At 35.1% G+C, this 16,903-nt stretch overlaps 1 protein-coding gene across 6 annotated transcripts; it reads left to right on the top strand.

Moving 5' to 3' along the window:
* The first annotated feature begins 72 nt into the window (after positions 1–72).
* Positions 73–16,867, top strand: LOC101801128 (translocating chain-associated membrane protein 1-like 1). Of its 6 annotated transcripts, none has more exons than XR_002400572.4 (12): positions 75–396; positions 5,603–5,663; positions 7,169–7,287; positions 7,701–7,817; positions 7,909–7,967; positions 8,739–8,823; positions 9,128–9,198; positions 9,285–9,389; positions 10,881–11,024; positions 11,779–11,939; positions 12,846–12,991; positions 13,569–16,867. XR_002400572.4 is itself a non-coding variant. In XM_005016379.6 (11 exons), the coding sequence occupies exons 1-11, from the start codon at positions 277–279 to the stop codon at positions 13,628–13,630; spliced, it is 1,104 nt and encodes a 367-aa protein (XP_005016436.3). In that variant the 5' UTR covers positions 84–276; the 3' UTR covers positions 13,631–16,867. The 6 variants fall into 6 exon arrangements, 2 of the variants coding, with proteins under 2 accessions (XP_027328998.2, XP_005016436.3); XR_011804560.1 differs by lacking the exon at positions 12,846–12,991 and having other exon boundaries at positions 84–396; positions 13,569–13,755; positions 15,619–16,867; XR_011804562.1 differs by lacking the exon at positions 75–396 and adding an exon at positions 4,182–4,203.
* The last annotated feature ends 36 nt before the right edge of the window (positions 16,868–16,903 follow it).

Here is a 16,903-nt window from a genome sequence, read left to right as displayed (position 1 = left end):
CACCCACGTATGGGATTGGCAGGAGCCCTTGTCACTCATTCCGCACCCGTCTCCAGCCGCGAACGCCCAACCGCCTCACGAAGCTTCACCCCCTTAAAAACCGCTCTTTCAAGTCGCCTAACCATTAGCTTCCACCGCCGCCACTCATGGCTTCCTTCGTCTTGATTGGTTAAAACCAAGGAGGGGGCGGGCCCTGGGGCTGGCTGTGTTTACCGTGTGTGGGGTGAAGGCGGTTGGGTGGGAGTCGCCGCGCCCCTCAACGGGGCCGCGGGCGCCATGGGGCTCCGCAGGAAGGGCAGGAGCCCGCCGGTGCTCAGCCCCGAGTTCGTCCTTCAGAACCACGCGGACGCCGCGTCCTACCTGGCCGTGGGCATCCTGCTGGGGCTGATGTTCGAGGTACAGGGCGGGGCGAGGCGGCCGTCGGCCGCTGAGGGGAGCGGTGACTGGTCCCGGTCCTGCTGTGGGGCAGTAGCTTTGGGGTGCCCGCCTCAGAGTCCCCTCTGCGCCTCAGCCCTGTGGCTGGGGGGCTCTGCCCCGCTCCTCTGGCCCCGTCTGCCTTTCCCTTCATCCCTGCAGGGTTTTGGTCGTGGTTCTTCACCCCGACGCCCAGCTCTGTGCACCTGGACCGGGCGCCCTCAGCTCCCCCTCAGTTCTCCGCTGCCTTCTCTGCCAGCTCCTATTCGCACTTTTCAACCCTTGTGCTGGCTGCTCTCTTATTTTCTTTCTCGTCCAGTTCTCTTTCACGTTTGCACCTTGATTCCTAACAGCTTCCCACAAGCTCCCTTCTACTTAATTCCATTATGAGAAAAATGCCTCTCACACAGAGCAAAGTCACTGCATGTCTCTTTGTTGTGACTGTTCTGAACTTTTCCCTCTTCAAATGCCCACGTGGTAAAACAAGTAGGAACACTATTGTAAAGAGGGTTTCAGACCACCAGTTTTTAAGTATGCTTAATCAGATGGTAGTTAAAAACTATTAGTCACACTTCTGCACCGCTGCTCCCTTTATTGCTGTATTTGGCATGTTTTTCCCACTTCTGTGACAGAACTCTTCAGTGTGTGCTACTGAGTAAACACGTTACGCTAGTGTGGAGTAACGGATAAGGCTTGGTAAATAGAGGTTAAGCTGAATAGACAAATACTACACAGAGATATTTCAATGTCTTCTGCCAGTTGGATGAGATTTTTGTTCAGAACAATCGGATTTATAATTACGGTTAAATTCGGACAGAAAAGAGTTATATGCTGTTGATCACTTTTTTGAGAAAGCAATTGTGATGTATAGATAATTCCCTTCTAAATGGGGATGAACTGATGTTGAGGAATAATGTTTTGTTATCTGTGGAGGAATATGGTATAGAAGTTTATATATGAAATGCAGAACTCAGTCTTGGGATATAAAAAAAAAAATGATAAAAATGCTAGGAGCTTAACAACTTGGGTGATAAAGGCTTTGAGAACAGAAGTAAATGCCGGCACATGGGATAATGTAAACCCTGTTCGGGATCCCAAAAGGAACTTTTAATGTATCTTGATATATGTTACTTCTAAACTGGTATTGACCTGTGTCTTTCTACCGTTAAAACAACAAAAAAATTTATTTTTTGAGTTCAGTCTCCAAATTCCATTTGTCTTTGTGCAGGCTTTGTATATGATGCAGAGGTCGTGTTCTTGTAACTCTACAGGTATTTGGAGGGACTCTGCAACTCCCCCGGGGTCAGCATCATTATTCTGATGAAGGTGATTTCTTTAAAGGAAGAAAGGAGAGTTGATATTAGTTACATCCAAGTATGATTAGTAAATTAATTCCTACTCAGTACAACTCTCAAAGTTCAACATTCTGCAGACTATATTCAAGGGTGGCATGTGATGTGTTTTTATACTGAGTGTTTGAATATACTTACTGTATAATTTAAACGTGCATCTACTTTTTGATGCAGAAATACTCTGTGGATTGAGATAGCTTTCAGGTGTTATGCAAGGAACAGTGGTGCTATGTAACAGGTGATAAATACTCATATTGCTATAATCTATATTAAAAAACCCTATACATCCTTTCATTCTACGACCAGATTTTTCTGTATTAGATCTGTCTCATACAGAGCAAAACTGTAAATAAATGCGAGAGTTATGTGAATTAAATCTATATTTCATTTGTTCACTGTGGAGGTTTTAGACCATTTTTATAATCTGTAATTCAGTCTATGCCAAACAAACAAAACTACTGATGTTCTTCCAGTATTTTTTGGTGACATTTATTATGTTTCTATATTGAGTGCTTCGTAAGTATTACTGGACTTGCTTACACAGCTGTTATTTCTATTTTCTTTTGGTCTTGATTTCCTGTCTGTATTAAAGAGAAATTATTTTTAACTTTTAAGTTTGAAGCACTGAAGGACTACATTTTTTTTTTTGTCTTTTTAGTCAATGCTTTTCACTGCATTTTATGCTTTCTGTGATTTCAGCTGCAGCTGTCAATAATAGATGTCCAAACCTAACCTGTGGTACCTTGGGGTTACACACTAATAAGTCAAAGAAAGTGTAAATGAGACTTATCACAGTTGATTAACTATTGAATGATCTGCTCAAGGTTGCATAGTTTTGTGGTAAATACAGGGTTTTCTTTTCAAGATGGCTTTTGCTCGTAGTTTTAAGACCATATGAAAAAACAATAAGTGTGTTAAAGTTAGAAATGAGCACTGGAATGCTATAAATTGAATTATAAGAATTTCTCTAAAGGAAACTCTTATACTTAAGACTGTTTATCCACCTTAATTGTGTTTCCCCATACCTTAACTTTGCTGATTATAATGAGGTCTAAAGATGTGTGTAAGGAGATGCGCTGTCTTTATAACATGTTGAAAAGTGGCAGTTAAAAAACAACAGGTAAAATAGTAGTTTTTATTTTCTCTGAGAAACTTCATAGTCTCTTATGTGCCCAATACTGTTTCTTTTCCTGAAAACAGGGTGACACTTGTCTTCTAAAGAAACCTTTATTTTAGTTCTTCTTAAGCCTCTATTATCTTTTAAGAGGAAGCTTCATGTGATTTCTTTCCTCCTCTTAGAACAATTTACATCATCCTTATATCCATGGCTGTCTTACCACAGAATACCACTTAATTAGGCTCCAATACTTCCAGTAGAGTAGAGCATTTGTAGTGTCATGTTGTATGCTTCATGGACAAACAGACAAGCTAACCTGCTGGGCTCTTGCAAAGATGCTTACTACCCTCTTCTCCCAAAGAGCATTTAGAAAAAGAGAGCTTATCCATAGGAGAACTAACTTCCTGGTATGCCATTGGGATATGATCATAATACTTGAGTGGATTCCACTAAAGGAAGCATATGATTTCAATTCTTTTTAGAGTGAAATAAGATGAATTAGTGAATAAGGTAAGATGAATAAGTGAATGTGTAGGGTAACAGGAATTATGTTAATGAAGTAAATATGAAGAAGGTATTTTGTAAAATGTGAAGTACAAGTTTAACGGTTAGATTTGTAAGCTATGCACCCATTTACTTTATAGATTGCTCCTTTTATTCTCTTTGTCATTTGAGCTGCTCTGGATTCTGTAATAAGGCTTTTCTCACAGCCTGCAGTCATCCACAGTCCCAGAAGGCAGCACAGCAGAGAGAGCCACAACCATTGACCACGTCGCTGTTCTCATTTTGGCATGTACAGTGAGAGGGAGGAGGCATGGTCCTGAATTAAGGGATCTGGCAGAAGTTGCATGGTGCTGTGAGAATGCCTCTCTGCAAGGAAGAGTGTTGCTGTGGGTCCTGGGTGATGACTTACTGAAAGCAAACGGTTCAGTTTTAGCTTGGTGCTGGTGATATCAGTCCCTATATAATTACCTGTGTTTTCCCTGTCTTTCCAGGAGAATTGTCAATGGACTTGTTATGCTCTCATTCCGTGCACACTTTACGCTGGTGATGCTCTCGCTGTTTGTTCTCACCACTGAGCACATGAAAGAACTTTCACAGCTGAGTAGCGCAGCATGTTAGGAAATACATCTGTGTTATAATTAGTAGGGTTTTCTCCTCCCTTTTGTTTGGCTGGGTCTGTTTTACTTTGTATAATTTTACTGTCCAGTTCAGCACATCACTACTTTTGATAGCACAAACAGACAGAGACAAGAAGCAACTGGCAGACAAGAGAAAAGCAAGATCACTCCTTTTGATGGTAGCACTGGCTTACACAAGGTTAAATCATTTTTGGGACTTTAGTGTCTGATGGTCAATTTTGTATGCCAGAATAAATGTTTTTTTTTTTTTTTCTTTCCTTAATGAGAATTCATTTCAAAAGCACTCGTGAGGATTATGACTCTACTGTTTAATTTCATGGATGCAGTGTATTGCAGTGATACGCCATTTCCCCCTTTGTTACAGAGGCTCTTTTGCATTTTTGTGCCACTTGTTTGATTTGTAGCTGGTTAAATGGATGCTTGTTTTATGTAATCCTGGATGTTTTCAGTTATACTTTGAGAAAATAGACTGTGTAACACCTGGTGAAAATAGCTTTCTCTTTTTTTTTTTCATTTAATTCACGTTTGTGAAGATCAGTTTAAGAGAAAATATAACAGGTACAAGAATGTATTCTCTTACCTCACATCATTTATCAGATGAAGCCTGTTGCCCTTCTTTGATTTATTACCTAGACAACTGACTGCTTGCAGGTGTAAAAAAATGTTTTCATTATGGTGGTGCAGGATATAATTCCGTATTGCATTTTTTGCACCAAAAGAAGCAGTTGTTTGTTTCCCCTTCCACTTATATCTCTGTTACAGTTCATCACTTTATCAGTTAGATCAACACAGCTGTTTTTGAAGTTGTGCAAGCCAGATAATGAAATGTTTTCAGTTAACTAAGCAAACATTTACCTCTTACCACTCAGTTGTAGGATCATACAGTAATCCAGATTATAAACAGTTCCATTGCCATAGCTAAGGGCTATGTAGACTGGAGGATGGAAATGGGAAGACATTATCAGGAACTGGGGATGGCTGAAAGCACTGGGTGTAGGTTTTTTTTTTTTTTTTTTAATAGTCTTGCCACCAGAGGAAAAAGTAATGTAAAAGTATACCATTGGTTACTGTTGATCTTATTTCTAAGATAAATCTTTATTTTTTCTTGCTTGATTGACAAAAATTCATAGGTGAGTCTTACAGTTCTACTGTGATGTTTTGAATACTCAATTTGTTTATACAGAGGCTTAGCCAGTATATCGCTTTTTTGAATATCTTGCAAGGTTGTGTGAAACTTCCTATCTGGATTAATTTAGAGTCTTAACTTTTGAAATAAATAAAAGCCATTTACACTTTTAAACACTTTAAAATGTTATTTAGTAGAACAGTGAGTAATTTGATCCTTAGCTAAAAAGACATAATTCAAGTCCTGACCCTACGCAGCAAATGTTGAAGGATTTGCAACAAGGTGAACCTCTCCATTTGTAAGAGATGAATAACACTTTGGGGACCTTGCTGATTTAAATTAAAAGTGGAAGAACATTTGTTGATGGCATAATCTTCTACTTTTAGCTGTTGTATGGTCCAGTTTATTTGAAAAATCTGATAGCTTTTTCTTGTTTCTTTCAAAATTCCAGGTCACAGCCAAGTACGTCATCATCTTTATTACTGTGCAGTACAATGTCACCTATACCATTGGTAAGATTAAATCAAATCTATTTTGTTTCTATGTAATGGAAGAGCTCAACTGTTAAAAGTTATCTTTTTTCCCTGCTCTCAAAACTTCACTTTTATAATACAAATATTTTACTGATATTTGAACAGCATCAGGTAGAAATCTCCTAAAACAGAGGCTAAAGTAAAATCCATTTGCGGATATAAAGATGTTTGTGATGTGACCTCTTCATAGTGTTTGGTGTATATGTGTGTGTATAGATGTGTACAATTGTGTGGTCAGGTTTTAACAGAAGATCTAGATGAGTTTTGCACCAGGAATTCTTGAGGTTTTGACTCAGGAATATATCACTAGTGAATGTCTCTTTTGAAAAATAGTGCAGACAGAAGCAGCATTTGATAGGCAATTACTTGTTCATTGATTATATCACAGGCTGTTTTCAAATATGGATATGGTACATTTCACACTTAGAATTCTGCAAATGTACTGTGTGTACCTGTGCCATCCCTGTTATGGGAAGCAGTTAATTGTTTTCTTGACACCTTCTGGCCTAATATCCTTTAGAAAAAATGGCCATATTTCTGCTGTTTTTTATTTGTCAAAGGATAGTCTTAAGGATAGTTAGACCAAAAAAAATTTTTTTTTAATTCCTCGATGTTTATGAAAAGTGACAGCTGAAACATCCAACTCAGTGTCCTCTCTTAGACAAAAGCAGAGGATTCTAAATAGTAGATAGGCTAGCCTGGAAATCAGGATGAGTGTGGTTCTTCAGCAGTTGAAGTGCAAGTTACTTTTCTGTTGTCTCAAAGATGTGTGAAGAAAGGTGGAGCTGTTGTAAGGGGTGCCTGTAGGCCAAAGGAGAGACATCCCTACAAAATACGCCTTCTTCAAGCCTACTGCTCCTTCTACGTGCTTTTTAAATTGAATTTCATATATATTTTCTCCTACACTTAAACATTGTAAATGTGAGCACTTGAAGTACTTGTGACAATAGTAATATTCTTTTTTCTAGTGATTTTGTTTTTGATTTATAGGAACATATATTACTTCTGTAAAAGTAAAATTATTTTGCAAATATGCAGCATCTCTTTAAAAAGAGAGAGAAGTTGCTTGTTATTTACCAATGTGTCAAATGACTATGGATACTATCCTCACTATGTAGTTTTTTTTCTAAGTGTAGTCATCAGTCTTAAAATCGAATCTGTTTGGTTCTCTACCAAAATGTAGAGTGTAAGATGTTTTGTTTGTTTGTTTTGATGGTCTGGATGAAGAAAATGGATTGAGGCTATGGCTCAGTGTCTGCTGCTCTCAATAGTTCATTCCTGGTTTATAATTATATCACTATATTGAAGGAAAAGAGGATGTAGGTTATTTGAATCAGGCTTAAAAAATAATTTTCAAAACCAGAAAATAATTGGTCTCTTGTATCAGTTTACTGTAACTTCCAAGAACAGTGGTCACTGCTGCCTTTTCTTGGTTGCAGAGTATTTCTTCAAAGAATGTAAAAAATACACTTTTTCGTTTCCAGATGACAAGAGTGAACATGTTAATTTTTATGAATATGGTCCTAAAGACATTGCTACAATCTTCTTCTACATGCTCATAGCTATTATTCTGCATGCTGTAATCCAGGACTACATATTAGATGTAAGTTCATTACTGGTGTGTAGTTCCCTGTTCTAAATGTTATTTTTAGCCATCAGTTGCTAACAATTTTTCTATTTTTCTGTCTATTGTTAAATGGTTGTGGAATATCTTCACGTGTAGATCATTTGAACCACAGAAGCTCAACTGATTTCTGTGTGCAAATAGATTAGAAACATTTATCAATATGATTATAGGGAAAAAATATTTGAACATATCTCAACATTTTCTGTGTGGCAAATCTTAGTAAAGCAAATTGGTGTATAAAGCGCAGATTAAGGTTTTGAATAGTGGGAACTATGCATTTTGATTAAGGAATGGGAGATCTGGGAATTAAGAAATTAAGAGGGGACACTAACTCCAAAATAGTTGTTTGTCTTAGAAATTAAATGTATTGTTCATCTTTTTGTTTCTAGAAAATTAATAGACGTCTGCATTTGTCAAAAACAAAACACAGCAAATTCAATGAATCAGGACAGCTAGCATTTTTCTACTTATTTTCATTTGTATGGGGAGCCAGTATTTTGAATGCAGTAAGTAAGTCACTCTATTTGCTATTTTTATTTTAAAAAAATAGACTTGAAGGATTAAGAAGGTCCTTAAATCAATGGCCTTTTTCTTTAGGAAGAATTCACGGTGAACCCAACGTTACTGTGGAAAGATTATCCCCATTCTCGTATGCTGTAAGTATTCTATTTTCAGTTGGAAAACCTGGTGCTTCTACTTACTGGATATTTCCCTGCCCAAAATTTTAGGGACTGCTGTTAAGGTAGTGACATTGGTACTTGATAAGAATGACAATTAAGTGAAAATCCTTTCTTTTGTTTTAAAATTGATGGCTGTTTATCCAAAGGTAATTTTTGATAATTTAAAAATCTAAAAGATACTCGCATGTCTTTTTACCTTTACATTTAAATTAACTGTGGTTGCTGACAAGGTGAAACTCTTTGCAAAATGGGACCTATAATAGGACTGATGAACTGTTCTACACTCAAGAAATGTATATTTGTGAGTGGGTTAATAGACAGGACTTAGAGCTTAATTGATTTTTGATTACTGTCAAGATGACTTACAGAACTCATTGTGTGGCCTTTTTCTTTTTCATCTCATCTGTTTCCTGGCAAAGGTGGTAGAAGGAAGGGAGATCATACTAATTTTTAAGAAGTGAGTTTTACTGCTCACATGATACATTGTTTCTGGTTTTTAGGGTCTTTTTTTTCTTTCTTACTGTCTTAAAAGGTGACCGAGAACTTGCTATCAAGAAGCTTATGAACTCTAATTCAAAAAAACTGTCATCACAGGTTTGTTTTATATTAGCAGTTCCCATGATTTGGGAATCATAAAGTATAATGAGTCAGAATGACGTATTTTAAGATAATGAAATAAAATTTATCTCATTTTAAAAGATGGTGAGTTTTCAAGCTTTCGTTTTCTTCATCTGAATTATTGTTTAGTTTTCAGGTAAAATTCTTCTATATTTGCCAGATAGCCTATTGGCTTCACGCACTGTCAGAACTATACTTTCAGAAGATCCGAAAGGTATGGAGAGAACTCATCAGTACAGTTAGTTAAATACATATTCATTTCAAATTATTCATATTAATATTTGTTTATATTGCTTGTATTTGTATATGCAGTTATTTAGATGCTACCATTTATGTATTTTATTTTCTTGCATTCCTAGGTAACTTGTACAGGCATTCTGTAGTTTCACATTCAGGTGTTCTTTCCAGACACTTGCACAGTAGTATGAAAAATAATCAAACTTAATGAATGATGTGCTTTTTCTTTGGATAATATAGTGAAACCATAACAGCACTTAATATAATTTCTCCAATTTTAGGAAGATATTCCAAGGCAGCTATGTTATATTTGCCTTTACATTGCTCATATCTCTGGTGCCTATATATTAAAGTAAGTATTTACATGTTCATTTTCAATCAGTGTATCTATTTTCTTCATACTTAAATTAAAAAATAAATAATTTTTCTGTTTTATAGTTTGCAGCGTTTGGGGCTAATTCTGATGGTACCTCACTATTTAGTGGAACTCATTTTTCATGCTTCACGTCTTTTCTACTTCAGTGATGAAAACAAGCAAAAAGGGTAAATCTTTCATGTATTAATTAAAATTCAGAAATTTGGTTACTAATTGTCTATAAGTGGATTTCAATGTATGTAAAAGTACTTAGGTAAGAAGTCTTGTGTTCTATGTGTAATGTTACCTGCTTTGAATTCCAAAAGAAGTCATCATAATTGCATAGACATAGAAGCAAATACATGTACACCACCTCATAATCATCGTCGTAAGAGTTTGCCTGAGCTTTTTGTTGAAGTCCCATATGAGATATATATTGGCTTCTGCTTCTATATGATGCCGGTTTACTTATGTGTCCATAAATACTTGTATGTAGGGATGACTTTATCAATTCTTTTTTTTTTAATAAAAGCAACATTCCCTGTGAATTCTTGCAGGTCTCTCTCCTTTATAGTTAAGGTGCAGAAGGGAAGTAACTGTACAACAAGGGAGGTGATGTCTAAAAATGTGTAGCTGATAAGGTGTTCTCAATTATATATATATCTCTCGAGTAAGGTTCTTAACTATTCTGAGAATAATGGGTATGAAAGTAATGAATTTGAGAAAGAAATGGGATGTAGAACAGAGATATGTAACAGAAGCATGCTAAGAAGGATAGGGTATGTTTTGCCATTTGAATGCAAAGACTTTTGGAGGTTCTAACTTGAAAAGAAACAAAACACAAAAATAAATAACATTGTTCCATTTATGTGTTCTTGCTTCATATTATTCCATTTTCTGACCAGTTTATTATCATAAACACCTTGCTTTCTTTCATGCAATCAATTATGTATAAGCAGCCTCCTTTGAGGTAGTATAGTGCTGCTTCCCTTTCTGGTCTTCTCACCGGACGCATTCGTGTCATTCCTTAAAACCAGCATTTTAAATAGGTGTGCTGAATGTTCTTTTCAGAAAATTGGTGTTTATGAATGCATATAGGGGAAGTGGGAGAGGTGATTTTTCATTTGTATATCCTATTTAATTGTGAGGTTTTTGGAGGTAGGAGGTTACCTGCTTTTCATTATATAACATCCAAAAGCATAAAGGCTAAACATACTGATTAGGAGAAAAATATTTTCCTGTCTTATAATTCTAATGATTAAATAAGCAACTATGCCCCCCCCCCCGATAGTGCCTTTTTAATCCATTTAATTCATCAGTCATTTGATATTAAGTATTTTTCCAAATAAATCTTTATCTTATGGCAGTAATAATACTGATTTTTATACATTTATTTTTATCTTTTTAATAGCACTCTGTTACTCGGGGTTCTTCTCTCACATCCTAGAGCAAAAAGTTGCCCCCTATTCCCCAGTGAAAGCTCATTTTCTGTATTTAACACCTTGAAGCAGTACTGAATGTTTTGCAAGTCAGTTTTTCTGTAATTATTGGGCCTTTCTGTAGGCTTTTTCTGTAGTTACTGAGAGGAGCTTAATGAAAAGCTCTTTGTATGTTTGAGTTTATTGAAAAAAAATGGGTTAAACAGGGAAAGCACATTAATTTCATTATTTTGTTTTCAGATTTACTGTCTGGGCTTTACTTTTCGTAATGGTGCGTCTTCTGACCCTAACTTTATCCGTCCTCACATTTGGATTTGGTCTGGCCAAAGTAGAGAATCCAGGTTTCTCCATAGCAGATGGAAACTTCAATGTACTCAGTGTGAGGTATAACAAGGCTAGTAGACATCAATTAATGCTTGTATAATGTGACATTTTCAAAATATCTTTTATTAAAACAGTCCAAGTGGACAGTGTTTTGAAAAAATTCCCTGTTTGACACCTTTCCATTATATTATTTAAGGAAAAGGGAATTTTGTGCTCTATCTTTTTTTTTTTTTTTTCATAGTAGTAGTAGAACAGGATATGTGTGAAAGAAGAAAGGGGTGTCTTCTTTTTTAACTGAATTGTTTATTTATTTCTCCTATGTATATTGTGGACGTAGTATCATTTGGAAATAATAATACCCATATTTTAAAAATATTTTTGTATGTGTTCATTTTGAAATTTTATTACTTTTTCATCATGAACTCATCACTTTAATGCTCACCTTATAAATCAATGCTTGCAATCTAGTATGTGGGAGGGATTTTTAATCTCTATGATTTTTCATTCATAGATTGAAGCCCTTTCTGGCAAGCAGTCACACATTCTACTATTGGCTGTTGAAAGCTATGGTCATAGCTCCTTGATAAACATGATTGCTGATATCAGTATGCTTTCATACAGTGCTCATTCATTTCTTGTGTGATGCACTTTATCTTGAGTAAAGCCTTCTGATAGATCTGTTTCCTGTGGTATGGAGATTTAAATTGTTTTAATAGTAGACTTCTGGGGAAAAAAAATAAGGACAGATTTATAGTCTGTTAATGAATAACTAAACCTTTTATCTAACTGTCCCTAAAATCCTAAATTTCATTAGGATTAGCTGCCTGGGTGCTGTTTGTTTAACGCAGGCCTGGATGATGTGGAAATTTATAAATTTTCAGCTGAAGAAATGGAGAGAGCATATTAAGAAGCAAATTCCAAAGAAGAAAATAACAAACACAAAGAACAAACTGACAAAAAAGGAACTAAACAGAGGTCAGTGGCATAACATTTTAAGTTCTTTCTAGACCAAATGGTTTGATACAAGTTGCATCATCATCTTTTCATAAAGAGTAAAAGCATCTGTCTCTTGGTGTGTAGAGAATATACACAACATGGTAGCTTCTTCAGGAGTTAGGACATGTTCTGTAATTGTCAACAGGACAGCACTCAGAGTGCTGCCTATATTTAGTGCTAACCTTGGGTGATCTTCATGATTAGTGTTATTCATTGAAGACTATTTTAATCTAAATGCAAGGAACAGTTCATGAAATGGGGCTTAATGTTTATTTTTTTATCTTTAAAATCTTTCCAATGCTTCAAAAATTGTTTAACTTAATGAGAAGAGTATCGTCTGAAATCCCTACTATATCTTATATATTCTATTAATTTCAGATCATTAAAATTAAATTTGTTCACTTGTTCTTCTATGTAGAGATGTATTATGTAAAGAACATCAAACCCACCAAAAAAGAACTCCAAAGGAACATCCCTGACATCCTAACTGGCAAAGGACATATGGAAAAAGTCTTTTAATAAATGACATTATATGACTTTGATTGTGAAATTTCATACCATTTATACGCTACTTAGTTCCATTTGTACTGTTACACCTTTTCTTTGTGCCATGGCCTGAACTTCTTAAGCTAGTGACAGAGAAAGCTGTTAAGTGTGAAGTGGCAAGCTGTCTAGGATAGCACCTTCCTTACTGGTGGAAGAATGCTGTATAAAGAAAAAATCTAAAGGAATCACTAAGATTGGTACAAGAAATAATGGAAAAAAAAGATACCTGTTAAACTAAGGCATCATAGAAGAGATGTTGATCAATACTTACTAGTAATTACTCAAAATATAAAAATAGTCAATTGTCTAAATAATGACAATAATCAATTGTCACTCTAGACAGAGCTTATCAGTGGGCCCCAACAAGTTTCTATACTGATGTATTCATAAACAAATTGGTGAAGTAACAAAACCTACCAATGAGACAAAACTTCAGATGCCTGACAGGAGAGCGTTGTGGAGTGATCTTGCAAACATGGAGAATGGTTTGCCTTTTTTTTTTTTTTTTTTTTTTTTTTTAACAAGAACGAAAACCTAAATTCATAATCTACAATGCATTTCCTAAACTAAGCTACTCAAAGTAATGCATATTATGGAGGGAGGGAAAATGAAATATAATCTATGTATACACAACAATAGACTTCAGAGTGGCATTAATGTCTCATGAAAGATCTTCATACTTTTGTCAATGATTTGTTGCAGTCAACACCTTACAATGATCTAAATGCAGCTTAGACTTCAGGAAGTTGCCAAAGATCCCCTGGAATCTGAGATGTTATGTTGGTAGGGCTGCCCTTTATTTGCCGTATTTTTAATATTCATCTTGAAACATCTGCTACTGCTCACTGCTGCAGATAGGAGACTAGACTTAAAAGCAAATTCTGTCTGATTTCCTATTCTTAGTAACTTCATACAGCCAAAGTTCTTAAACATGTTAGGTACCTAACTTGAAGTTAACAAATACTTGATTTTTTCCCCTGGTCTAATTGCTGGGTTTTTCATGTGAGAATAAGTTGTATTTCTACTTACTGTATTTTAATTTTTCTTTATTTAAAATTACAGCTCACGTCATCAATGGAGCAGCAAAGCTAGAAGATGGAGAATCACCAAGAATAAGAAAATGAAAAACAGTACATGTATGAGATACAAGCTAATATCAGAAGACAATGTTTGACAGAATGCTGAGTTAAAGAATTGATCCTGCAAAGCTATAATTTGGATGTCTCATTATTTAAGTGGACACTATCAGGTTATATTTTTACAATATTTTTGTTAATAACCCTAACTTTATGATAGGATCCTCTTTGATCTAGTTTATCCCAGTAGTCATATTTAAACTCACTTATCTCTAACAATAAAAATGGACAGATCAATTGTAACTTCCGGTTCTGTGATCAGAAATTAGTACATTTTTAGTATATTTTAGTACATTAGTATATTTTTATTACAGATATTTCAGGAGGCTGTCTAAATCTTAGTTGTTTGGTTTTATGTTTTTATACAATCTAAAGTCTGTACCAGAAAGTTCTTACCATATTTGTTTAGCCTGTGTCTCCGTGAGAGTTATTTTCTTTATTGCACTCCTCTTATATGGAGTAAGAGGAGTATCTAGAAGCTATATTGCAAAAATATACAGAAAAATGCAAAAATGCTTTATAACTAATTTCCATTCGAAGATTACAGATTTAGAGTGCAAATTCTGACAGGACATTGCTAATCTTGCAGTATAAAGATGTGGACTATCTTTAGTAAAGATGCAAATTGTGTCCCTTGGCAGAAATGGTAGATTGCCTGCTGGATTTCTGCTATGGATTATACCCTCTTGTAGGAGGAGGGCAAATGGAGGTGGAAAAAAAAAGTAGCCAGTTAATATCTGTTGTATTTTAGCCCTTTGGAAGTTTTGTCGTTCATTTTAAAATATTTTAAAAAGTTAGTATTTTACACTTGCAACCACATGCCAATTTTTTTCCTCAACTGTTTTATTTTCCTTTAATTTGTAACAGCTGCTTCTTAAACTTGAGTCTAATATTGTTCAGGGAGGCATTCAAACAGTATAGCAATGAATGCTATACCAAGCATAACCTAAAGGCCTTTTTTTTTTTTCTTTGTCTCTGGATAATAATTTATTTTAGTCTCTGACTCAAGGTTTTTTGTTTTCAAAGGTATTAATTTGCTCCTTATGTGAACACTTTATTTAGATGTTATTTTAATATTAATATGCTTATATTAAAATGAATTATTTAACTATAGAGAGATTAATGGTATTTTTGTAAATAACTCTCTTAGGTCTTGATGTTGATATCTTGATGTTGAATAAGTTTCAGGAACACAGTTTCTTATTTGCCATAACCTTCTGTGTGACTAAATTGTAGGAATATTACATTATTCACATAAACCTATACATTTCTACTAAAAGTGCGTACTATGGAACTAGACTACATTTGTTGATACTTTTAATGGACTTAAGTACTACTGAATGCCTTGTTCAGTGAAAGTACCACCTCTTGAGCAGTTCGAATGAGATTTGCCTAGCCTTCAAGTATTTCTCAGCATGCTGCTCAAAAGGCAGTGTTTAAAGTATACTGCAACTGCAAGCCTGAAGTTCTTGTCGATTTCAGTGTGTTTATACCTAAGTTAGCAAACTTTCAGACTGAATCCAGAGGGGGTGTAGGTTCCAGTATCCATTTCTAGGCACATGAAACTAGATAACTTGGAACATTAAAGACCTTTTTGGCAAGTGTTACCAGAAAGTATGTTACTAATACTACCACTTGAATAAACTGATAACACTCTTGGATGTTCTTAATCCACTCACAACACTCACGATGGCCATATATATATATATATATATATATATATATATATATAAAATATATTAAAGACTGTAATTTTTTTATTTGAAGTATTGTTGTAGAAATACTAGTGCGAAGTCTCAGACAGGATTTTCAAAAGTCTTAGAAATGCAGGTCCTAAGTGCCATGAAACAGACAAGTCAGCCTATGCTTAAGGTCTAGGCTAAAGACTATGCAATATGTTGGGGTATGTGTTGGGGGGTTGTTTGTTTTTTGTTTTTTTAACAGTTTTATCAGTATGCTTTTTTTTTTTCCTCCAGAGAACTATGAATGTCACAGAGTAACAATCAAATTAGATGTTGACTTGTTCCTGTTTCAACCGTGTAGCCTTTGAAGTTGCATGAAATCCGTTAGCACAGATGTTGAGGCATGTTCCCTAGTGGTGTGATGTTATAATAAATGATCCTGTTAAGTATTTTAAACATTTAAGGCATTAATTTATGTGAATCTTAAGACTTTCAGAGCAATTGTATGTAGTATTTTCTAACAATCTAATTGTAAACTTTATAGGGTAGAAGTGCTCTGCATAGTCACGTGTGTGCACATCAAAATGTAAAATACTACCATTCACCTGCTTTGGAAAACCAAAATTATATTCTTTTACTTATAACTTTCCTTTCCTCTCAGTGAGTATCTAAGATTATTTTATTTTTATTTTGTTTTAAAGATAAAACAGCATCTCTTAGTGCAGAAAATCTTACATTACGAATTTGCATTTCTGGTTTTGAACAGTGTGATAGGAATGAACAGATTTTCTTTTCAATTTTTTTCCCCAAAATCAAGACAAATTCTTAAGCCGATATATTTTGCATCCTCTTCTTAAAAAGGTTTTGAGTTGACCACTTGAAGCAGAATAGTTTGAAGGCTGTATAGTGGCATAAGGGATTTGGATGATGGTGTTACTGTTGCCTGCTCCTGTTTAAAAGTCTACTAAAAACTAATTATTCTAAGTTCTAAACACAGAGGATGTTGTCTTGGAGCTAGAGTTAGCAAATTCTGCAAACATAAGAATTTCTAAATGCTCAGTGTTTTGGAATGCTGTGTAACTATGCAAATTGTTTCATTATGTTGTAGATAAGTGAACTGGGATGACAAAAGCAATATTTCATCTGTATTTGTTTCTTAGTATTAGAATGGGTTGCTACATCTACTTAAATTGAAAGCACACTTGTACTGCCTTTCTTAAACGATCTGAATGTTGACTGTCACCACAGAAAGTTCTAGCAGTTAGAGAAATGGGTGGAAGAGCGCTGATATATTGTAAAGTATTAAATTTTAGGTGTTTAGCTTTAAGTGTCAGTAGCTGGCAGTCACTTTATGAACTTACTGACCAGAAACAAGAGAGTGATGTTTACAAACAATATCATTCTAACACTTCTATTTGATGCTTTTACAATTATCTCCTAAAATGTAGAGTTACTCTACCTTGAAACCAACAGTGTACTGTGGGTTATGTTGAATGTGTGTCTGTCTGATTGCAACAAATACACGGGCTTGTTTTTAATTCTACTTAAGCTGTATTTTCATTTCAGTTAATTTGTCTGT

This window comes from Anas platyrhynchos, chromosome 21, assembly GCF_047663525.1.
Source record: "Anas platyrhynchos isolate ZD024472 breed Pekin duck chromosome 21, IASCAAS_PekinDuck_T2T, whole genome shotgun sequence".
NCBI lineage: Eukaryota > Metazoa > Chordata > Aves > Anseriformes > Anatidae > Anas > Anas platyrhynchos.
This window is presented reverse-complemented; position numbering and strand designations above follow the sequence as displayed.